At 31.0% G+C, this 26389-nt stretch overlaps 1 protein-coding gene across 4 annotated transcripts in view; it reads right to left on the reverse strand.

The window, feature by feature from the left end:
* Positions 1-26389, reverse strand: part of LOC143041940 (uncharacterized) — a 46609-nt gene that overhangs the window by 15372 nt on the left and 4848 nt on the right. Inside the window, exon 1 of one of the 4 annotated variants that reach the window (XM_076214112.1) lies at positions 14982-15059. The exons of 1 other annotated variant lie outside the window; for it this stretch is intronic. In XM_076214112.1, coding sequence (XP_076070227.1) covers positions 14982-15018 — 37 coding nt within the window. In that variant the 5' untranslated portion in view covers positions 15019-15059. Of the gene's footprint in view, positions 1-2546; positions 2578-3859; positions 4257-14981; positions 15060-26389 lie in introns of those variants that run through there. 2 more of the 4 variants (XM_076214109.1, XM_076214115.1) reach the window with 2 other exon arrangements.

Here is a 26389-nt window from a genome sequence, read left to right on the forward strand (position 1 = left end):
ATTTCTGTCTTGAGGTAAAGTCATTCTATCATTAAAATGGATTTATTATAATTCTCTTTCTTTATTGATTGACATGAAAACCAAGTACTAGATATACTGCACCAAAGTTGCCACAACCAAAGATACTGTTTTAATAGCAAACAAATGCATAGTCCCTTTTAATGATTTTCAGACTGCTTGTCCCTTTTACAGATTTCAAATTGCTAGTCCCTTTTACAAATTTCATAATAATACAGTATAGATTTTACAACTTACACAATAAACCCCCTTATCAATAGTGTTTGACTTTTATTTCAAATTAACATGCAAGTAGCTATTTAATGTCCCATTATAAAATGAAGTCAAACAATACCAAGTGCAATACAACTTTTGTTTGTTATTATTGGGGTGCTTAAGCATGCCAATTTCGTCCATTTACAAATATTACGAATCAATGAGCTAAATTTGCACCTGTCTGCTAAATTTACCAATGCAATTGAAGAAACTCCATTTACAGGTACAGACTTTTAGTATTGTCACCCAAATTAAAGATTACAGACAATTTAAGTGGCCGTTTCATTCCATGATCTGTCCACCTCCCGATGGTCTTCCAATACAAATATAAGACAGACACGAGACCACTGATCACCTAGATACCTGTTTATGGACGTTACCCTTTTAATGATTCAATAATTTGCCATCTGCACTTCCTATTTCATCATTCAAGTGAATCTTTCCATTAAAAGGGTTAAACAGGACATCAATAAGTTGGAGAAAAATTTTAATGGTCAATCAATGAAGTATTTTAAATCTTAATTAGAAAAAAAAATTAACTAATTTTTCAACTTTTAATTCTTTTCTCACATATATGACTGCAGCTGTCTTTTTTGTTTAAATGTTTGCTGACAATGTTTGAACTGTTAATCATGTAACAAATGCCTAACCTCATGTTTGTTTAAATTGTCATCTTTATATATGTTCTGAATGCCAGACTCTCTTGCTATTGATCAAATTTTATGAAGCAATCACATTACACAAAATGTTAGGCTTGAATGTGTCAATAGGTAAAATTCTTTCTACTAACATTGAATAAGTGGATTGACAATGGCAGATTTTTAAGTGAAAAGATAAAGACCTCGTTTAGTTATTCTCTATGTATTATTTTGTCAACACATAAATTTACCTTTCTTTTTTTTACCTTAATGATCAATTATAATTTAATTTCCTGTCTATGCAACAAAATGATCAATATGCACAAGACTGCACACCTGCAGCAGGTGGTCCTTGTTTTACATATGCAAATGATTTACCGTAGATAAACCTTAAGATAGATCAGAATAAACAGGTGAAGGCACAAGAGTTAACCATGTAGAAAACGAAATATAACAGCGTGGAATCAATTACAATCAAATTCAATTGATCTTTAAAAATTGAAATACAAATTGGGAGCATCAAATTTATCTATTCTGTCAATGGTTTAAGCTAATGGCTTGTACTAATAGAAATTTCCAAATCTGATATTGTACAAACTGTCAGATTCAACGATTTATGGCGTTTCCCTAAAGTCAATTTTAATTCTTAAGCAAAAATTTACTTTGATACTCAAAATTCTAAACAGGAAATGATGAACTCTGACTATCTACTCTATTTCATTTAAACATGAAAAACTGTTTTTGTTTTCATGTTTATTTTAAGGACTTTAAGTATGGTCTTTCAAACAATTCTGCTACATTATGGGAATGTACAAGTGTTAAGCAAAGTAACTTCAATTAGTATGTAAACAAATGTAGAGGGTCAGTTTATTGTTAAATATTTAAGCAGTCGTGAGAAGGCCATTGAAAGACTGTAAGCTTATTTACAAGTCAAAAAACTTTTAAAATCTAGTCTTGAATTGTACATTTGGAAGTGTTTTTGGCAAATATGTAGATAATTGTAAATTAATTCATTATTTATTCAGCATTGATGAAAAATATTCAATTTCAATGATGACCCCCACCCCCTGCCTAGTGACATCAACCATGAAACAAGCATCAAACTGGGTACAGCATGCCATGTAGTAACACTAATCTAATGATAACCAATCACTACTGTTTTAAGTTCTCCCAAACCATGCTGTGTATACAAACATTGCTGTACTGATAGAACCATTTTGTTTCAGATTTATTTTCACACCCTCATCATGTAAATTAGCATGGGAACAGTTATTTTGAGATTTTACAACCTGACATTAATATGAGAATTAAACCATGGACTGTTAACTTTTGATGTGTTCTTTCCCTTTAATTAATTAGTATTGATATGTGAACAGGGAAACAGTTGCTGAAACCAGATGTCATTAATTGGTATCTGTATCATTTTTGAATTTCTGAAAGATGGCCTACTGTTTTATGGTCTACATAACAGATTTGAGCATGCAATTAATTAGTTAATAAAAGGAGACATTATTCAATAGATAATGTTGTTGTCAAACAAATTCCATTTCCTTGTTTTTCAAATTTTAAGTTTTCTGTTGCCTACAAAAAGAGTCAAGAAAAAGGGGGATATAAACTTAATTGTATCTTACATACCAATATCAAGATACATTCCTCTAAAACTTTCTCGAAATAAAAATATTCCTTATTAAAGATTTTTCACACTTACATGTGCTCTCATTTCAAGAGATTTTCTCAAAGTGACAAATTTTGTCACCAAACATGTGTCACTCAACATGTCAAATGCTTCTGAGACCAAAACACTATTTTCACCTTTTAATCTAATTATCTGACCATTGATCAATTACCTGCACTTAATTTTTTACCTGTTGAAAGGTGTATTGAAACTTCTGTTGTTGAAAAAGGTTAATTTTGAGGAGTTATGACAGTCGTCCATCAAAATGCTTTTAAAGTAATGACATGGTTTTCAAGGTTGATTTGGCTAATGTTTCACTTTCTGGGATATTAAATTTTAAGGGGTGGCTATTCTATTGTGAATTTATTTCAATAAAGTGAATGTCTTGTAATTTTCTCTTTCAAGCTAATTTTTGAAACAGAAACACAACCCCATTCACCTGGAAATAATAAAAAGTTCATTGTCAGTTTTTTATTGGCCAAAATACTGAAATTACTTGACCACAAGTCTCATATTAATTTTAACGTCTTTTTAACCTAAACCTCTTATGAAACGAACTTAATACAAATGATGCATAAAACACTCAAAAAGCAGAAAAAATGTTAACCAACAAAACCTGAGGCTCCAAAGCTTCAGATTTTGGTTTATGAGGTCTTGGGACATAAAGTTTTGGTAAAAAGTGTATAAAGTATCATAAATATGTCCATGTGCATGTAACTTATGAGACCCCCAGGAAATTCAAAATTTAGATTTCTAATATTGTGCTATGACAGAACTACTGATTACATAAGAGATAAGTTTTTAACCCATTAAAATTGTCACCCGTTACATAAATCTGATCCATCAAACTTTATTTACTACTGTTTAGATTGATATATCAAATTGGAATACTGTTACTGACATGACAGTTTTATTTGAATTTAATTTGAATTGAATTGTGAAAAATAACAGACAATTTATCAAACTTTTTTGACATTTTTTTATACCACTGGTGTACATGTATAAGGGTATACAATGTACTTGATTGAAAACACTCTCACAAGTAATTTTAAATATCTAATAAAAAAAATATTTTTCATTTTTTTCTCCAAATTGATTAAAAAAGAGATATATTATATTAAATAATTTTTATTTTTTTTTCAAAAGATTTTCATGTTGGATCTATATGGATATAAATCATTTTTAATAAATAAATGCAATAATAAAAGCTAAAATTGAATAAGTATAAAACATTCAATTAATAAATGAATAAAATAAATAAAATAAAACTTACAAGCTATAGTTTGATGCATAGTAGACAAGTTGCATATCTTGAACTGCATAAGGCCGGATAACCTTTGACACCACAAACAGTTGCTAAAGTTTTTTTTCAAAGTTCACAAAACACTAATGTCCTTGTTTTCTAGTATAATATGTCCTTGTATGATATAAGGTCCTTATGGATTAATACACCAGTCAATTCTTTGAAGTTATAATATTTTAAGATAAGGTGTTCACGATTAGGATGCTAAAGTCAAACTACATCCTTGTCTAGAAAACTGTCCTTATATATAAAACCACAGCTTGGGTCTGGTTTAGAAACTGACCATAGAAAAGTCAAATATGAAAAACTTGTTTTGATTACAGTCAACTTTCACTACACAAAATATACTCTAGCTTGCTGGTTTCAGCTCAGGGCTAAAATGATATACAAACACTGTAATCTGGGTTCTTTTGTTCTCACAGGTCATGTGACATAAAAATGCATCAAGGTGTAAAAATGTAAACATTGAAGTGTGCTAAAAATTGCTCATCCATGACATTCAAGTTTGAATTTAGCAGAAAAAATAAATTCTGTTCACTGATTGGCCAGTTAAATTTTGATTGACAGATTATTTTATCACTGATTTTTACCTGTTCAAGTAAACACATGCTTTTTTACCTGTAATCTTTATAATGAAATTGAAACAAATTGAATATGATATTTAAAAAAAATAATTTTTGTAAGAATTTATTCTATACCATAATTAATATTTAATAGCAGAACAAAGAGTGTCATATATTTTCAAATTATATTAGTAATTGAATGAAAACTACACAATTTAAATTGAAATTCATAAAAATGGTACATATTTGTCCAACATGCAGATATTAAAAAAAAAACAAATAAACTGTCAAAATCTTTTTCACAGGGTAAACTTGATCAACATATTTTTTTTATATATCAGAATGGTCTGGGATCATCAAACTCTTCCTCATAAGCATCTGATTTATTGTAGTCTTTTAAAGCAAATAAAATAAGTTGTTGAAGGCCTTTTTTCATTCTTAAATTCAGTTTTATTTTTTGCTTCACATTTTCTTGGTAGGATTGTAGATCATTTTTTTCTTCCCACTTTCAAAAAGTGAAAAATAGTTTTTATTGCATGATGCTTAGGTTCAATAAGTCTTTTTTACTGATGATATGGACTGGAAAACTATATGTGCATGTTGCTATATAACTTATGTTAACCCCTCCCTGACTACCAGATTTAGTAAACATTTTCAAGTTTAGGGAAAATCAAAAATTGGTGTCAAAACTGCATCAAAACTCATCTTAATTAGAATTGTTTTAATTCTCTGAAATAATCATCAAAGATTGCAAAATGCTAAGGACTCTAAAATTATACAATTTCATACTATTTCATATAGCAAGCTATGACTAGACTAGAGATGGTGTCCTGTTGATTGGTCTTTATTTAAATTTAACACTTTTTCTATCTTTTCTTAACACCTCATTAAAATAAATCCTATAAGGAAGACAATGATGAATTTATTAGACAAAAACAGTAAAAATAATTGTAGCTTTACAAAATTAAGGATCTATTTCTAATCTTTGTCCAGACAGACTTTTACAGTTAGTCTATAAGGATTTTATGATGGGCACACTTCTATCATTGCAATATAAACACCAATGAAGCTAATTACAAGTATGTGTGAGATCAAAGGGTAAGGTAACAAATGAAAAAACCTATACTCAGGTAGGAAGGCACAAGCCCTGACTAGACCAGCACCATCTTCCTGGCTTCACTATTAGTGTTGTAAAAACAATGATTAAAGTAATACACATTGAGAAGAGAGTGCCAAATTAAAATCTTGAAAAATGGAAAAAAGTTAAATTAAAGATTCACAACACAGTAGGTCCGAGAACACAGTTATCATTCTTTGATTTTCGTTGTCCAAGAATATAGTCCATAGTGTGGACAGTGTGTTACTTGCCAATTTTTTTTTATACCCCTTCCAAATTTATTTCTCCATGTTTTATGCCTCATATAGCAAGTAGGGTGGTGAAATGACACTGTAAAAATATTTGGGTCATACATTTTAATGATAAGTAGTGATTAGGTCCAGCTGAAAAAGGTCAAAGATTAGCACTTCAGAAGCTGTCAAAAGATTTCAAGACCCCCTTAACATAAAATTGTCCATATTTTGAGTTAGAGCTGATGACGTTTTCTTTAATTTGTCCCAAAAGTAGTACAACACACTGTCTAAATATAATTGAGAAAGCGCAGGTGGGGATTTTTTTAATTTTAATTTATTGTCTAAAAGAAATGCACTATGAAATAACTGTGTACTCGGACTGGTAATAAAAATCCTGTTTTTCAAAAACTCTTGGTATTAAAGAAAGTTCTTGCATTAATTTGATTTATATTATCTATCTATAGTACAAAGCAAGAAATTAACTAACCCGAATAATCCAGTCATTATATTACGCTCCCTATCGATCACTACATTAACCACGAAAGGTGGAGAAAATCTGACGGTAAGGACTTGAATTATTCAAGTTTGAAATTAACTTGAAATATTACCTTTTGTCTTGTACAGTTAACCTACTACAAGCTATTCAGACAGCAAGAAAAAAATGTTTTAAATAATTATTTAAAAGGTTTTATATTGAAAATCTTGCAATTATTGGTCTCTTGGTGTTATAAATGAATAGAACAGAAAATCTGCTGTTATATCTGTCCTATGCCAAACTTCATCAAAAAGTTTATGGGGTTTTCCAAAAATGGAACAAATGAAATAATGAAGAAATAAAAAAAAACAGCGACCCAAAATACCGTCCAATAAAAGTCAACCAGCATCATGCAGCAACCAGGTAATGATTGTCAAACCAAATATAGGAAGAAAAAAAAATCAACATTATGCAATTGTCAACTAATGCAATATTTACATCCTCTAATAAAAAAATTAATACAAAATATCCTTTTAATTTATTTCAACACACTTAATTAGGAAAATAAATAATTATATTTATTTTACACCTTAAGCTCTTCCTGTTGCAAGGTGTAAGAAATAAATGAAATCCTTTCTATTTACAAAGGATGACTTTCATCATCTGAAAGGGATTACCTATACTTTTGTTAGTAGATTATACCTGATCCAGATAAATCTATGTTTGCATTAACAATCTGATAGCAAAGGATTTTTTGGGGAAATTTTCAGATTGTTAAAACTGAATTGCTAGTCTTATTTATTTCAAACCCAAGTTTTATCAGACAGTTTCCAACAATAAAATATTGAGAATTATTGAACTTCTGATTGAGTTCTGTATTGGTGTTTATAAAAAAAAACAATACCCCCAATTTTTCAGCAGAATTCTGTTCAAATCTTAAATTCTTCTTTAAAATAAATTCTGCTGTTTCTAACAAAAACGATGAAATCCTTCTGACTATGATAAAACAAATCCAAGGTTCAGCGTATTGTCTCCTAGCCTGCCCAAATTCATGAATTGTGTATAGCCAAAACAGTTGCCTGAGAAGCTACATTATTCTATGTTAAAACATCTCTGACTGCAGTCTTCCTTTCTTCGAAACCAGAACAATATCATTTGTATCAGATTTCCCCCCAAAAAGGCTCTGATTTTCACCTATCGTCTGCCATCCCCATTTTCAAAAACACTTTTTTTCATTCATTAAGGGTGCCAAAGTTTTCAATCACAATTTTCTATCTTTTTATAAGAAAAAATAAATGTGTATATTGTTTAAATTCAGACTGTCAAATCAGATGAACTTCCCTCCAATAATATGTCTTTTGACAGCTTTAAATGGCAGTGTGGTCAACTCTAAAATTTAGATGCTAAGGAAACAAGCTAACTTAAATCCTTTTTCAGACTTAATAAGAAAAATAAGACAATCAAAGCCTTTTTGATACCTAAAATCATCTTCACTTGGATAAATAATTTAAGGTTTTCTTCAATTAATAGGTTTCTTCACTTACTTAATCAAATTGAATTAGTGGGTTGGTTTCCATTAGAAATTTCTATTCATAAATTAAGAATACATCTAAATTCAAACTTAAGTCATGCAAACATGATAAGATAAGAGATTTAGAAGGTTTTAAGTATTACAGAATCACTGTCAGCATGCAGACAAGAAAGGATTTGTATGTCTTGACCAAGGTCAGCATACAGACGGGAAAAGATTTGTACGTCTTGACCAAGGTCAGCATTTGACATCATCAGTCATGTATCTTTACAAAAATACAATTCTATTATGATGCATTTTTCAATTCACTTGAAAAAATAATAGCAAAATTCTTTCCCATAATAGATGATTATAAAGCAGGAACTAATATGGTATAAATATAAGTAGCTAGCTAGTGAAATAGTGTGGGAAAGTAGCATTCAGTTGTAGATGCTTATATTTGATGATATTGGAGGAAACAAGATAACTTGATGACCATAGCAACTAAAATGAACAAAAAAGATCTTCTATTGGCAAAATTATATGTGAACTAAAAACAAGCATACAGAGCATTTTTTTTCAAGTTACCCTGTAAAGACAGATCTTTCTAATAAAAATAATCATTTGCAATCCCAGTGCCCCACACCCAACCCAACAATATAAAAATCTCAAGAAGCAGTGGATAAGCAGCATCGTTGAATACATTTTTTTCTAAAAGCCTAAACAGGCCTTTACAATGTCACAATGTGTAGCCACATGTCAAATTCCTCATTTTTATTAAAAAATCAGCACTATTAATATTTATTAAAATGCCTGATCATCATTTGCAACATGTTATATTGTTTCTACAATAGCTCACAACTGTTATTTTTACAATTCACTTGTCTATGAAGCCATGATCAGAATATCAAATTATCATTTGTAACATGTTTTATTATTGTAACAATAACTCGTCATGGAAATTTTACAGTTTACTTTCAATATGAAGCCATGTTTTTTCAACATACAAGAAGCTACGACTAGACTGTCCTTTTATGACTGGCACACTTCTCCTTATTGCTGTATAAACTGTGAACAGACACCAGGCACACTTCTGAATACATTAATGAGTTTTAATTACAGGTGTAAAAGATCAAAGAAAAGGGTGAAGAATACCACCTGTGAAGACAGGTATGGGTCCACAAGCTAAGCCTAGACAGGAACTTCTCAAATCCTAATCCAGGAAATTGTTAAAATCACACTTTCATAATTAGTGATCTCTTTATCATAATCATTTCTCTCTATTTTTCACTTTTTATAAAAAAAATAATCTTAAAAAATCTTGTTTCTATATTTTCAATATTTGTTGGCTATTCATATATATTTGGTATGATAAATTAATTATTATATTAATATAAGCATCCAAGATTTTTTTTTTTAATTTCTGATCCAACACTGATGCTGAGAGGAAGAAAAGGTTGGGCAATTGTAGATGACAGAGATATATTTATATTCTAAAATTTACATAACATACTTTTTCATTTTAATTATAAATTGAAAGGCAAGTCCTCTTTGCTAGTTTCACCTATAAATTCATAAGCGAAAAAAATAACATTTTAACCCAAATGAGAAAATAGCCCTTTTACAAAAGAAAGAAGGAATAAGTAAACAAGAGGCTCTCAAGAGCCTGAATCGCTCACCTGAATTTTTTTGGTTTAATCTCTCATCAATGATTATTTTGGCTTTTCAATTTATTTAAATGTTCTTTGAATCGTCCTATTTTCTTCAAAAGCAAAAAAAAAATCATTTTCTCCTATGTTCTATTTTAGCCATAGGAGCTATGTTTCTTGACATACAAGGAAATGAAATATAAAATTTATACTAGATACTCTGAAACTCTAAAACTCATTTAGCCTAAGTTTGGCTGAAATTGATACAGCAGTTTCAAAGGAGAAGATTTTTTAAAGTAAGTCAACATGATGAACAAATTGTGAAAAAAGTCTTTAAAGGGCAATAACTCCTTAAGAGGTCAATTGACAATTTTGGTCAAATTGACTTAATTGTAGATCTTTCTTTGCTTAACATTTTTGCTATTAACAGTTTATCTGTATCTATAATAATATTCAAGATAATGACCAAAAACTGCAAAATTTCCTTAAAATTACCAATTAAGTGGCAGCAACCCAACAATGGTTTGTTTGATTTATCTGAAAATTTCAGGGCTGATAGATCTTGACCTAATGAACATTTTTACCCCATGTCAGATTTGCTCTAAATGCTTTCGTTTTTGAGATATAAGCCAAAAACTGCATTTGACCCTTATGTTCTATTTTCAGTAACGGCTGCCATGTTTTTTGACGGATCAAAAATCGAAGCACACACTTTGTGCAGGATAATCTAAGGAACAATCATGCTAAGTTTCATCCAAATCCATTCAGCAGTTTCAGAGGGGAAGATTTTTTAAAGTTAGCAAATATGATGAACAAATTGTGAAAAATTGTCATTAAAGGACAATAACCCCTTAAGGGGTCAATTGACAATTTTGGTCATATTAACTTATTTGTAGATCTTACTCTGCTGATCATTTTTGCTGTTTACAGTTTATCTTTATCTATAATAATATTCAAGATAATGACCAAAAACTGCAAAATTTCCTTAAAATTACCAATTAAGTGGCAGCAACCCAACAATGGTTTGTTTGATTCATCTGAAAATTTCAGGGCTGATAGATCTTGACCTAATGAACATTTTTACCCCATGTCAGATTTGCTCTAAATGCTTTCGTTTTTGAGATATAAGCCAAAAACTGCATTTGACCCCTATGTTCTATTTTAAGTAAAGGCGGCCATGTTTTTTGACGGATCAAAAATCGAAGCACACACTTTGTGCAGGATACTCTAAGGAACAATCATGCTAAGTTTCATTCAAATCCATTCAGTAGTTTCAGAGGAGAAGATGTTTGAAAAATTGTTAACGACGACGACGACGTCGACGACGACGACGGACGCCAAGTGATGAGAAAAGCTCACATGGCCTTTTAGGCCAGGTGAGCTAAAAAAATAATAGGCAAAGAACTGTATTTCATATTGAATTAAAATTGGTTTTAAAATTCCAAATAAAGATCTATACTTGGTAATTTAGAACAGAAAAAAAAAGAAAACAGGCTAGTAAAAAATACAAAAAGAATGAACTTTAACATAAATGTGTATTCTTAATTCTCTTAATCTCCTTGTTAACACATTCACCTGAAGACTAACATCAAAGAGAGTATGAAAACAAGATTGTAGAGTTGCTATTCTTTACACCTTTTGTATATTCTAACCTGTGAAAAAAACATCAAAGCCAGAATACTGTGGAAGAACAAGTTCTGCTGTTCGAATATAGTGGAACATTGTTCTTCTGCCTCTAGGTTAGACACTTAATTTACAGGAGTTAATTGTAATTAAATGATAAATTTGATAAAAAGTTTTAAAATCTACACAGACTACTGAAAAACAAGATTTTAAAGTTAAATTAGAAAAAAACAACAACAACCAAACTTGAAATTTATATGAATAAAAATCTATCAATCAAATTTGGGTTCACTACATGCATCATATATTTTCATGATCTCTTAAAATAATTTATTCTTCTAAAATGTCTTCCATTGGATAGAAGTTTTAAAACACATGTATCTCAAATCATGCACTTTTTGAAAGAAATAAGCTGGCAATGGAAACCACAAAGGATTCTTTAAATTCAAGTGGAGGATTTAAAAATTTTCATAAGTGGGGGCCCACTTACTGCCAACAAGAATGCAGGAACTGTTTCAGTCCGTCTTCAGTGATTCCTGATAATCAACCAAAATTTTCCCCAAAAAAGGGGGTGGGGGTGGGGGGGGGGGGGGAAAGGCCCTCTTTATTCACCTTTGAATTCAGGTTGATGCCTTCAATAATTGCCTTCATCATAAAAGTCAATGTTGTCAATGTTTAGACAGCTCAAAATGTATGTGTACAATTGAATGTAGGACAGAAAGTCACAGGACAAAAAGTCACAGACAAAAAGTCACGGACAAAAAGTCACAGGACAAAAAGTCACAATTAATTTTTTCTGAATATTTTCTTTGAATAAAAAACACTTATTTCCACAAAAATATTTTTGTATTTTTTTATAACTATTGTATATAAACCAACATTGTAAACAACTTTATCATAAAAATATTAAAGATGATCAAATAATTGTTAAAAAAACAAAATGTCACCGTGGCTTTGCACTTAAATGGCTTCATTGTGCCAAGAAATATACCCTTTGCATGATTAAAATTAAATAAATCTTAATTTTTCAAGTATAATGACACATTTCCTACACTTTAATATGAATATATGTATTAAAAAGTAAATATTTCAAGATATTTTTCTTATATATTCAAATAATTGTCAACAGATTATTTGTGACTTTTTGTCCTACCAAATTTGTGACTTTATGTCCTGTGACTTTTTGTCCTGTGACTTTCTGTACGTTTACCGTACAATTGGGGGAAAAAGTGACCATATTTGTTTTCATATGCAATAACTTTCTGGTAGATAGTAGTCTTAAGTTAAGTGAATGGAATAAATGAACCCACTATACTGAATACACTGACTGTTTACATTTGCACAAATTAGTTTTAGATGGATAGTTGTCTATAATTGATAATCAAACCACATCATCTCCTTATTTTTATAATTGATAGTTTTTTTAAATGGTTTCATGTTAAGACTGCTGTCATGATGACCTGAATAACATTTCCTTCTGCTTTTTATTTTTTTCTCGAATAGGAGGGAGTACTTAAAAGATTTATTTTGACAATTTTGACAAAATTAAAAGATTTCCTGTAGACAAGAAATTTTAATGAACACATCCAAAGTTAATGACTTTTTTAGTTTCAAAATTACATCATAGTTGCTTTTTCTTAAAACTTAATAAACAAGAGAGTTAAAACAAGTGGCAATAACTCTTTAAAGAATGTAATAAACTCAAACATCCCCTAATGGCAATATCATAAAACTTAAAGACATCAAAGACTTAATTGCTTCTATACAAAGGGGCAAATTATTACCTGCAATTTAAAGGTGTGATATTTTAATGTCCCCTAAACTCTGGTATTCAGGAGGGGGGCAATAAAACTACCTTAACCTTATACCTGAGTTTTAGATTCAGAGGTAATAAAAATGTTCAGGTATTACATGTATGATTACATGGTAGTAAAACTTTGATCTGAATTTAATTTTATTACACTTTGATAGCATCTTCAAAGAATTACCTGGCCAGGTAAATTAACCTGTTCGTCTACCTGACCCCTTCAAGTTATTTTTATACCTTTAAAGCCATCTGTTGTTTCCTATACAGATATCAAATTCTCCTTTTTGAAATTTTCAACTTAAACTTCCATTATGAAATAAATTTTATTGCTTTTTAAGAAAACAAAAATCTGTCAGAGTTTGAATCATTCCATTTTTGAAACCACTTGAAGTCTGGTGAAAATTTTAAAATTTAATGAACCTTTTTATTTCTGAATTGTATGACAAATGTCTTTATGATTTTTGAATGTCACACAGGCAAAATAATACTGTTGGACAGTTTGAAAACTCTCAATAGAAATCTTTTGATATGAAATGCAGATTGTTGATTTTTAATTAGATAAAAAAAAGGTTAAAAAAAAATATGTGTCAACACATATAAGTTCAACTTTGCTGATCTTTTGTCTTATGATACAGAATAAAAAGGCAAGTATAGTTAATTGAGAAACCAGCACTAAAACTGGAGTATTTTTTTTTAACATATCAAATTTTCATTACAAAAACTATACTGATTCCTTTAAATTATGAAGAAGTAACATTGAAAAATAATGAAATCATGACCAAAACAACATGAGAGATGTCATATTTTTTTAGCATTTCATTTGTCAAGTCTAACACACTTGAACATATAATTATAATGCATAAAGTTCATATTTTAGGTCCTTGAAAAAGTAAGGAAATGCAGGCACAAGATAATATAATTCACTTGAGTTTATCTCCAAACAATTGAAAAAAACAGATGACCTCTTCAAAAATGAAACAAACCTTTAAAAATAAAAAAAACCGAAATCACATGCTCTTATTACTGCCAAACAAATCAATTTATGTCCAAATAATCACATATACTCAACCTTAACCTCAGCAGAAAGAATAAGCATTTTAAAATGTTTGGAACGGCACAAAAAAGCAGATGAAAGCTATAGTCAGCTGCATCATTAGAATGCAAAGTCATGTGTAATCTAATATGACCTGACAGTGACAAGTAAGAACAAAGACAGTGCCATGACAGACAGGACAACTCAAATTATAACTGTAAATAGTCAGTCATTATTTCATTTATGGTTCATTTGTAAATAATTATGTGGTATCAAAGTAGTGTAGAAGAAAAACAAAGGTGGGAGTCAACCAGATGGAATTTTAATATTTTTTCTGACTACCGGTAGTTTCAAACAATCAACATGATTTTTTAAATATCAATCTAACCCATGGATGTGTTGAATTATTTTTTAATGTACAATGAGTTTTACATAAACATGCACATTTTTTTTTCGTTTTGGAAGATAAGAAATTAAAGCACAAATTGTCTTCTTTTGTAGTAATATTCACCAAATTTGAAGGTCCCCAATCCCCCTACAAAAAAAAGAAGAGGAAAAAAGACGGTTTAGAACTTTGACAGTGAATGCCAACATTAAACACAGTCAGTTGCTGAAACGATTTTTTTTTTATATTTATATCTATATTTATATGTTAAGACATTGTAAAATAATGTCATATCATACTTTACAATGGTTGTCAAGGTATTTAAGCCTTCAAAATTACATTGATTTTGCTTAAGAACTGGATTCTCAATAAACAGTCATGCCAATGTGAAATCTTTTATAAGTATACACAGGCAAACTTTTTTTTCAGACCCCAAAGTATTTATTATAAGTTTGGACCGTAAATATTTAAGATTCATTTCAAACTTCATATCAAACTTTGAATTTATTTTTTTAACCCCCCCCCATATGGAACTACAAATGTCTATGCATAAGGTTATGGTTTAGACTTTTAGACATGTTCTATTCTCAATGTTCCATAGTTTGGAGCCCCTTTGTCAAAATCTAGGATCCATGTCTGAGCAGGATAGAAGTTGAAAACAAAAATCCAAATAATTAAAACAGATTGACAAAATTACCTTGACTGTTGAAATATCTATCCAATTCATAAACCATAGTGATATTGAGATCAAGCAACGTACAGCACTGTTAAGAAAATTACACCATTTATTTTTGGCATAATTTATATTCATGTATTAGGGAAGTTGAATAACATGAAAATGTCATCCACAGCAATTATCATTATCATGTACTGTAAATTGCATTGTTGTTTAATTACCATAAAGAGACAGGCTACTGCACATGAAAATGTCATACTTTCAATTCTATTGTTTCTCAAAATTATCTTGTAAAATCTAAAGATAAATGGTACACCATAAAAACATGTGTAAAACCATGAAAATGCCATGTTGGAACAATAATGTTCCTTTGGAGAAAAATTAAAATTTTATTTCCAAACTACAATGTAAAATTTAACATTTTAATTTGAAAACACATCAAAATGTCGATTTGGAACATAAAATTCTCAAATCTGGTTCCAGTGGGATTAAAAAGTTGTAACAAGCATTGTCCAAGTCATAAAATCTATTGTCCATGATACATGGCTTAATCCTGTGTTGTCCAAAGGGCATTTTAATGCAATATTCCATACAGTAGTTAAGAAACTAAAGATTTTGTCAATACATTTATAGTTTTAAGAAAAAATTGAAAATTAAATAATAAAAGTATAAAGTTTTTATTAAAGTAATTTTTTTATGATTTCAAGGTTTCCCTTCTAGTTCAGAATGAGTAATGACTTATAGTTTATAATAGTACCCATACTAACAATACTCAACAGGTAAAAATTGAAAATCAGATTTTTCATTTCAGAAAGGTAGAAAAAGTCTCAAATTTTCTCATGATTGCACTTAATACTTAGACTTGAGAGTTACATAAGTTTCATTTAGGAAAAACATAATTTGGTGACCACAGGTTGTAAAGCAGGGAAGAAACTTGTTATAATCAAAGCAATTATCTCCCTTTGTAAAAGTCCAATTATCACATCAGAACCATTCAAAAGATGAAAACACTCAAAATTTTAAGAAAGTGCCAACAAAACATCTGAAAAATTGTTTTGGTCCTTTGAAAACTTCTAGCTGTGATAAAATTATGCAAATTTATAAATGTTTATCACAATAATTTGTATTCACAATTGACACGGCAGGTATTAAACAGGTACCAATGTATGAAAATTAAACAACTACCTGTCAGAGATAAGTCTCTATGTAATTTTAGAGCAGAAAAAAAAACAACAGAAAAACAACATGAACACACTTTATAAACTCATTCATTTTTACATCAGAGGCCCCTGAGGGGCCTCGGGTGTATTGCCATCGCCTACTTTTCAAAGATCTTCAAAGATCAAAGAGATGCATATATAATTAGTGTTGGGATAATAACCGACATTATGAACCCGCGGACATTATAGTGCAGAATAAAATTCCTTGTCTCTTCTATTATATTCATGTTTTCAATGGATACTCAGATTTTTTTAAATGCAAATTAATAATATGAAAATGTTTTGTCGTTAGAAATATTCGTATATCAATCAAACGATCGTCAATATCAATGATATACCGAAAAATTATTGTCGCGGATGAATACCTCCTATGCATATTCATCAAGTGAGCAAGAGCGAGAAGATAAACGAGAGAAAATCAATTCACGCAATTACACACAGAAAGGTAATTATATTTCAATTATTTGATTTAGAGTAACATCTTTAAACCGTTTGTAGCATATTTGTCTATAATATTAACGAAGCAAAATCAGGAATATTTAATCTGACACAATATTAAAATAATTTTTCAGGCCGCGTCCCCCGCAGCCATTTTGAAAATACCAGCAGATTGGGTAGGAGTAAAGAAGAACCTGCAAGGCCCTTTAAGATAAGGTTACTTTCTTTGTATTCTTTAATGGAATCAATTTTTTTTTTTTTTAAAGATCTCAACAATTTATGAAGTTAAATATCTTTTCTCTTCGTAAATAACAAGTAGATTGATCACTTGGACACACACGTGGAACTATTTTCTGTTTTTTAATTAAGGTGCTGTTTCGGATTTTCGCTCCTTCTCCGACTTAGTTACTTGCATTTATAGTATATTTGAATAATTATGTCCCTTGACTAGAAAAAAAGCGGATTTTGTTAATGAATTTGTAAGTAATTCTTATATATAATTATTGGTTGAAATAATTGTATTTTATGTAATATTCAGAGAATCTTCGACTTCTTATTCTTGAGGGGGGATAGGAGGGGTCCTGATCCCGAAATTCCGGACTTAAAAAAAACGAAATCCCGAGGTCCCGAATTTAAATAAAGTTAATCCCAACGTCCCGAAATCGGAAAAAAAGGATTCCCGGATCACGAAAGGGTCAATCCCGAAATCCCGAGCTTAAAAAGACCCGATCCCGGAGTCCCGATAAAGGTCCTATCCCCCCTATTCTTCCAATAGAGATAGACTATTTTTGAGTGTGAATTATGACTCTTGCTCGTAAAAGCAAGAGTCTTATTTTACACTGAAAGTGAAAGTGAAATGTCAGAATTTACTAGCCACTAGATATATTTGGAGAATCCTTACAGTTTTAGAGGTATATATAAATATAGATTAACTGTTCTGTTTTTTAAGTCTTCCTTGTAGTATTGTATAATTTTGACCATACATGTGACTAGTCCAAATAATTATGACGTCTTGAAAGGCTATTATATTTTTTTTCTTTGACGCCTTACTTCGACGTCGAAGTAAGGTGACTAACATGTCACATGTATATGTATTGCCAAAATTATTAAGTTGTGTAACCATATCCATGTAAAATGTTAGGTATTTGAATTAGACATTTGTTCACGCATACATGAGTACTTGAGCAGCAGTGGCGGATCCAGGGGGGGGTTCCGGGGGTGCGCACCCCCCCCCCTTTATTTTTGCCGATCAATGCATTTGTATCGGGACATATGTTTTGCACCCCCTGCACCCCCCCTTTGCCCTGGGTTAGCACCCCCCCTTTCGAAAATTCCTGCATCCGCCCCTGAGCAAATACAATCAGTTAAATCACCCATGAGATCTTAAATTGAGCAAATATGATCACTTACATTTATGAGTAAAATTTTAGCTAGATCTACTCAATTGAGTTAGATATATCAATTTTGAGACTAATCTAAATGGTTATTTGAGCACACATGTGGCTATTTATACTAATAAGAGTGATATTGGGATTCTACATGTCAGTAAACTTAGCAAATCTTTATTGAGTCAAACTTATGAGCCCTATACCCTGCATATGACTGCAAGAGATATTTTAAATGTTTTCCAGAACCCTAGATTAAAAGTTGAACTGCAACATTGCAAAGGGTTAGTGTATTATTTTATTTTATTAAAATGTTAAAATTGAGAATGAAAATGGGGAATTTGTCACAGAGACAACAACCTGACCAAAGAAAAAAAAACAACAGCAGAAGGTCACCAACAGGTCTTCAATGTAGCGAGAAATTCCCGCATCTGGAGGCGTCCTTCAGCTGGCCCCTAAACAAATATATACTAGTTCAGTGATAATGAAAGCCATACTAATTTTCAAATTGTACACAAGAAACCAAAATTAAAATAATACAAGACTAACAAAGGCCAGATGCTCCTGACTTGGGACAGGCGCTAAAATGCGGCGGGGTTAAACATGTTTGTGAGATCTCAACCCTCCCCCTATACCTCTAGCCAATGTAGAAAAGTAAACTCATAACAATACGCACATTAAAATTCAGTTCAAGAGAAGTCTGAGTCTGATGTCAAAAGATGTACATGTAACCATAGTCTAGAAAATAAACAAAATGACAATAATACATAAATAACAACAGACTACTAGCAGTTAACTGACATGCCAGCTCCAGACTTCAATAAAACTGACTGAAAGATTATGATTTCATCATATAAATATCAAGCACAATCCTTCCCGTTGGGGGTTTAGTATCATACCATCATAACATATATGAGAAGAACATAACCAGTGTCATGCCAACAACTGTTTTTTAAATGAATGTGTTTAGTTCCGATGCAAAGACCCTATAAGCATGATAAGTGAATTAATATTAACGCCAAAATATGCAATCTTTAATGACCTGACAACAGTATCGTTACTAAATCCCTTCTTAATAAGTCTATTCAAAGGTTTTGTTAGTTTCTGAGGTGAATACTGACACCTTTGTGCTTTATAAAGAATATTTCCATAAGAAATTGGATGTGAAATACCTGAACGTATAAGAAGTCTGCATGTTGAGCTATATTTACGAATAATGTCCTTATACCGCTGATAAGATTTAGTAAATGTTTTGACTAGTTTGTGATATGGAAAACCCTGGTGTAATAATTTTTCAGTAATACATAAATTTCTCTCGTTAAAATCTAAAACATTGTTACATACATGAGAGAATCATATAAGTTGAGATACAGTGTATATAAACACCGTAAGATGGTGACAAGGCAGCATCACCATCTAAAAATGAATAGTTAACAATAGGAAATGAAAAATCATCTCTTTTATCATAAATTTTAGTATGTTAAATGTTTAAAATGTTTAATGTTTTTGTTTATTTATTATTCTGTGGAAATTAAAATCTCAAGAATCTTTCTGTGAGTTTGCATGAATAATTCCATGTTTTAATTTGTACCAGAAGCCCAAGTCACGCATAAGTTAACATGGATTTAAAATGTCCACGATTAAAACCACATGTACATGTATATTCTAGATTATTCAAACAAAATGTTCAGCAACATTTAAAGGAACCTTTCTATTTTTAATTCCCAAACATAATTATTATTACTTAAACAACTTTGTTTTAAAACAGTTTAGATTTCTATCAAATTGGATGAGAATCCAGGAGTTTTAAAGGGGGAGGGGTCTAGCAAGTCAACATTTTGGGTAAAACTATAAAAAAAAAAAAGGACTACGCATTTACCATACATGGAGCTCCTCGAAAAGGGCAAGCCTTCAGTTCTTTCCTCCCCCCAAAAGTCTGCCGTAGCAATTTTAAACACTCTTACGCTGTCTATTCATGTAGCTGTACATTGGAGCCTATGAGACTACAATCTGAGTAAAAATCAACCTATAGATATTTTCATGTATAAATTGATAATTAAATTTTAACCAATTTATACATTTTTGTTCATTTAAAAATATAGGGACAACAGAGTTGGTGTATGTGGGTTCGATTCCCACCCTAGGCATTCATTTATATTGGCTGGTGCAAAGCGGGCAGTTTAGCTTAGTGGCCCCACACTGACTCTGTTGTTCATATGTCACTTAAAAAAATCAGGCGGCCTTCTTCAGGTCTTGCCATCTTTATTTTTATTTTTGTAAATCATCCACAACAAAACTATTGAATAATTGTGAAAATTATACCACAGATAGATAACTATGGTAAAACTTTAATTGTTGTTGGAATAATTAAACTTGGCTGCCATCCAAGATCCAAAAAGTTTTTATATTGATGAATTATATATATCAGATTTGGATTCTTTTGGTCACAAAACATTTTGGATGGTAGGTGGTGGCTAAATCCTAATTCTTAATTGCTTAAAGCTTTCGGGTCTGAAAATTGCCCAAAATCATCATATTTTGACAAAATTTGGAACATAAAATGTACTTTTATGAAAAGAACTGATTTATTGAGCGTTATGACTTTAGAAATATACTTATTTGAGAAACCAAATTGTGAATTTTTTGGAGCTTTATGTTTAAGTTTATATTTTAGGCCATTTTGGACAAGAAGTGAAACTTGTCCTTTGAATCAGTGGTTTCACACTAATTATACTATATACTAAGTATCTGTTAGAAGATAGCTCTTTCACAGTACATTGTTAAACTTAAAGATAATTTAATCCAACAATGACCAATATTAATGATGGAATGAGATTATACATGTATATATACTGTTTTATATTGTTACATGTACAGTAGTAACTGTACATACATAAATGAAAATTAACACCAAACTGTTGTCATAATTCATAAAAAAAAGAAATGAAAAGGGTGGTATGATTGGTAATCTGGTAATCAGACACCAGCCCTATACAAAATGACAAAAAAGAAATAAAGCTTACCATACAACACTTTTACAATCAAAACTAGAGGCTCTCAAGAGCCTGTGTCGCTCACCTTGGTGTATGTGCATATTAAACAATGGACACAGATAAATTCATTACAAAATTGTGTTTTGATGATGGTGATGTGTTTATAGATTTTACTTTACCGAACATTCTTGTTGCTACAATTATCTCCATCTGTAATGAACTTGGCGCAGTAATTAGAGTGGAAAATATTTTCTAAAAATCTACAAAAATTTATGAAAAATGTAAAAAATTGACTATAAAGGGCAATAACTCCTAAAGGGGTCAACTGACCATATCGGTCGTGTTGACTTATTTGTAAATCTTACTTTGCTGAACATTATTGCTGTTCACTGTATCTCTATCTATAATATTATTCAAGATAATAACCAAAAACAGCAAAATTTCCTTAAAATTACCAATTCAGGGGCAGCAACCCTACAACGGGTTGTTAGATTCATCTGAAATTTTAAAGGCAGATAGATCTTGACCTGATAAACAATTTAACTCCATCATGTCCATATCAGATTTGCTCTTAATGCTTTGGTTTTTGAGTTATAAGCCAAAAACTGCATTTTACCCCTATTATCTATTTTTAGCCATGGCGGCCATTTTGGTTGGTTGACCGGGTCACCGGACACAATTTTTAAACTAGATACTCCAATGATGATTGTGGCCAAGTTTGGTTTAATTTAGCCCAGTAGTTTCAGAGGAGAAGATTTTTGTAATAGCTAACGACGGACGACGAAGACGGACACCGGACGCCAAGTGATGAGAAAAGCTCACTTGGCCCTTTGGGCCAGGTGAGCTAAAAACTATACATACATCAGTAAGAAATAGCCATGAAATGACAAATGTTAAACAATACATACAAGAAAACTAATGGCCACATCAATGTACAAACGGAAAATCAAGATATACACCAAAAAATTACAAGCCCTGTTTTACATGCTTCTTACTAAGGACCAACACATTCATATGGTAGTTGTGTTCTATATGTGTGGTGCAAAATTTTCTCATTGCTTAAACCAGTGGTATTCAAAGTATTAAATCCAGAACAAAGTAAAAAAAGACTAACAGTTGAAAAACTATCCAGATGTTGTGAAATTCAATTAACAAAAATACCATCATTAGCAAAAGGCTATCTACATATCATATATTGTAATATTTACAATGAATCATTTAATAATTAGAAAACAGAACCTACAATGTACATGTATAGCTGCAGATTCTTATTATTTTTTTTTAAATATAATGGATAAATGATTGACTGTGTTGCAATAAAACCAAGATAACTCAGTGAAGCTATTTATGAACATTAAAAAAGTTTTTGTTGACTGCAACAAAAATCTAGAATAAGGGATAGTAATATTGCTGTGTTAACATCCACCCCATTAGTGATTGATCCAAAAGCTAAATGTTCCAGAAAGTAGAAGACCTGGCCATGGATACTACATGAACAAACATTGTTAATAAATGTCATTTGTAGAGCAGGATCTGTTTACCCATCCAGAACACCTGAGATCACCCCAAGTTTTTGTGAGGTTCGTGTTGCTCAGTCTTTAGTTTTCTATGTTGTTTTTAGTGTACTTTTATTTGTCGGCATGTCTTTTTAAGTTTTAGTCATGGAATTGTAAGTTTATTATCGGTTTATGAGTTTGCTGTTCATCTGGTATCTTTAGCTCCAATATTACAATTTGTCTGTTTTAATATGATTGTCTTGAACCTCCTTAATATCATAGTTCAGTGAGCATTGGTGAGTGACTATATAGCTACTCGAAGAATTGTTTGCTATGTTTATTCTCTATTGTAAGATATATGCTAACTATTTTTGTACATGTATGTGTGCAACTATATGGTCATAATGCAAATCTAACAGTTCTCATTTGACCACATAATCATTGATAATTCACAAAGTTAAGTATCCTAGTTCAAGTCAGTATCTCAGATATAGCATAGCAAATTATATTATTTGTACTATATTGTAAGGTGAACATATCTGTCCGGCAGGTATAATATAAACACATGTCATTTATCAATAATTCAACACAACTTGAGGTCCTCTGATGTTCAGTACTTCAGTACTTTGATTTTTATTACTACTTCCACAAAAAGCACAACAGGTAGTAAACAGCCACCCTGTATAAAAATCTAACAACCACCTGTCTGAGAAAATTTCTGTTTAATTTTGTCCCAAATATACTAACTAAACAACTTCAGCACACTTCATAAACTTGGTCAATATCTTTATCAAAAGTAGAATTATTTTCAATTTGATTACAACAAATTGCCTCCCAACACCCCTTGCAATTTTATATAAAATAGTTCATCAAAAGTTTTTTTAAATGATCTGATGAGTTTGTGCACATAATTTGTAGCTCAGAGATGAAGGGAATGATACTGTCTTAAACTAAAATAAACTGAAGGATCTTTTTTTTCTTTCTGAAATCATGTTTTATTTCATCTTTTATATTTAAACTGAACATCTCCTGTTTACTAATTATACCTGACCAGACAAGGCAGCTTGTAACACAGATCAAAAGATATCAAACAAACTCTATAAAATACAATTTAATTTGACTCCTACTAAACCTGACAACACTGATATTCTGGACACTTGTTTCAAGACTTTATAAACTTCTTTCCCACAGTGTAAAGTAATTCAAACCTTCATCTAAAATGAAACATCAAAAGAGATCATCTTAAACCAATAGAATTACATTGATCAGTATTAGACATTACATGTGTATGCACTATGTCAAAACTGTAACTAAACAAAAATGTCAGTCTAACTTATTAAGCTATCAATGATATTCCAGTTATTTCATACTGCTCTCTTTTTATTTTTTCACATATAGTTCCCCTTTCCATGTATGCAACATCACAAATATGTCATTTTAACTTATTAAACCATCATTGATATGCCAGCTATTTTCATTCTCTGTTCTTTTTTTATTGATATTTCATTCATAGAGTTCCCCTCACCATGTATGCAACATTAAACCCATAAAAATACCATGTCCTATATAAACTTCATCAAATTACAACTGCAACAGTCAGACTTCAATTATGCTTTCTGCAATTCTATTTATTTGCTCTTATGATGTAAATACACAAAAAGAAGTCACAACTTTAATAACAGAAAAAAGTGTCGACTGATTTAACCATCATATACTATTATTTTATTCTGTTTTTTTTTTTAATGAAGTTTTTTTCACCCATAAAGTTCCAAGTCTTTGTACAATGATATAATCATAAGTTTACTGTTTTTAAGAATGTCATGAAGAATTGAATAATCAAATAATCACCCAGTGGTCTGTAATCTATTTTAGATATCAGCAACACTGATTTTATCATTTGAACACTAAAATAGCAACTGATATTCATCTTCAATCTGTTCTTTGTACACAGCTAATTATCCAACATTGTATTAACTATTATACTAGTCTCTTAAGGATAATATTTGAGGTCTAAAACTGTCATATGATGAACTGTAATTAGTACCTTTATAGACTGAACAGCATCTGTTACATCAAACTAGCAGTCTTTTATTTGTTCTATTTTTGAAGAGAAAACTTTAAATTGTTCTTCTAAAATGCAGCCCATATTTTAAACGCAATCAATATACAGATATTGACATTGAAAATAGAATATTTGAAAGATTTTACAATATATTTCCACAGCTGCCCTCGAATGTTACCTTTTTTCATGTTATAATTCAAAGAGAGCTAATACTATTGATTTAGAGTACACATAATTGGCTTTAGTGTAATATGAACTGGAATCACAAATGTATGAATAATTCTGTAAATTTCTTTCACACATTCATAGGAATAATATTTTTCCTGATCTAATTACAATTTAAAGGTCTGAAAAAGTAGGATTATTAGCATACTACAAATGTTTTGGAGAACAGCTAGAGGTTTGTTGACACCCCCTTGGTATAAAATAAAATTGAGAATGAATATGGGGAAAAAAGACAACAACACATCCAAAGAACAGAAAATAGCTGAAGGCCACCAATGGGGGGCATAGGACATTTGAGCGAAAAAGAAAAAAGCACATAGGGTCATTTGAGCGCCGAGTTCATAGGACATTTGAGCGCCGAGTTCATAGGACATTTGAGCGCCGGGATATTAACCTTACCTGAGTTTTCAGACAGGACATTTGAGCGAAATTTTCCCTGATAATTTTACACGAATTAAGATTTTTTTTTAAAAGTAAGAAAAAAAAGTAAGATTTAGTTCGCCTGGTGGCGAAAAATCCAGAAAGTTGGACTTAGTCAACAATACAAAGAGCTTGATTCAGACATTAGTAAATGGCTTAAAGGGATTTTTGGGATAGCCTTTTTAGCTCCAGACGAAGTAGCCGACTGTTTCGTAGAAGATTTTATGGCCGTTGTACCTAACGACAAGCCTTGTATAGAATTTGCAGATTACCTGACTGATACTTATATAACAGATGAATCGTTATTTCCCCCTCATCTCTGGGCCGAAGTTCCATCCTCGTTAAAACGTACTAACAATGGGCCCGAATCATTTCATGCCCATTATAACGAGCAGTTCTATCACAGTCATCCATCAATTTATATTTTCCTTGACACTATTATCAAATTGCAATCTGTGACTTACATAAAAATTCGGAGTTTGAACATTGATGCACCGCAGAGCCGAACAGAAAAGGAGAAGGAACAGAATCTCCGGGATTTGCATTCGAAATACTGCCAGCAGGAAATTACGAGGGATTTTTATGTCAGAAGCCTGGGATATAAGTTCCAAGCCCGAACAGACTTGTAAATAATGCCGTTGCCGAGTTTTATGTTTTATGACAGTGCTTTGTTTTTAGTGCTTTGTTTACAATTAAAAGATGTTTTAATCTTTTTGTTGGTAAACTCCTGTTTCATGACTGTGCTTTGTTTTTAGTGCTTTGTTTTTTACAATTAAAATATGTTTTAATCTTTTTGTTGGTAAACTCCTCATTTAATGAACTATATTCGTAAGAAAATGTGGTATGATTGCCAATAAGACAATTCTCTATCCAAGACTTGTTTTCGCTCAAATGTCCTACGCTTATTCTTATTTTCGCTCAAATGTCCTAAAATTTAGGCGCTCAAATGTCCTATACTTTGGCGCTCAAACGTCCTTTTTTTTTCGCTCAAATGTCCTGTCAATGCGCTCAAATGTCCATCTGCAACACAGCAAGAAATTCCTCACCAGGAGGCGTGCTTCAGCTGTCCCCTAAACAAAAAATGTGTACTATTATAACCATTTACAGTTTTAAAAGGAACAAAGTTATCAGATCCATTAAGTCTTATTCTAAGCTGGATCATTTTTTTTATTTTTTTTAATTTTTATAGT

This window comes from Mytilus galloprovincialis, chromosome 8, assembly GCF_965363235.1.
Source record: "Mytilus galloprovincialis chromosome 8, xbMytGall1.hap1.1, whole genome shotgun sequence".
Classification (NCBI taxonomy): domain Eukaryota; kingdom Metazoa; phylum Mollusca; class Bivalvia; order Mytilida; family Mytilidae; genus Mytilus; species Mytilus galloprovincialis.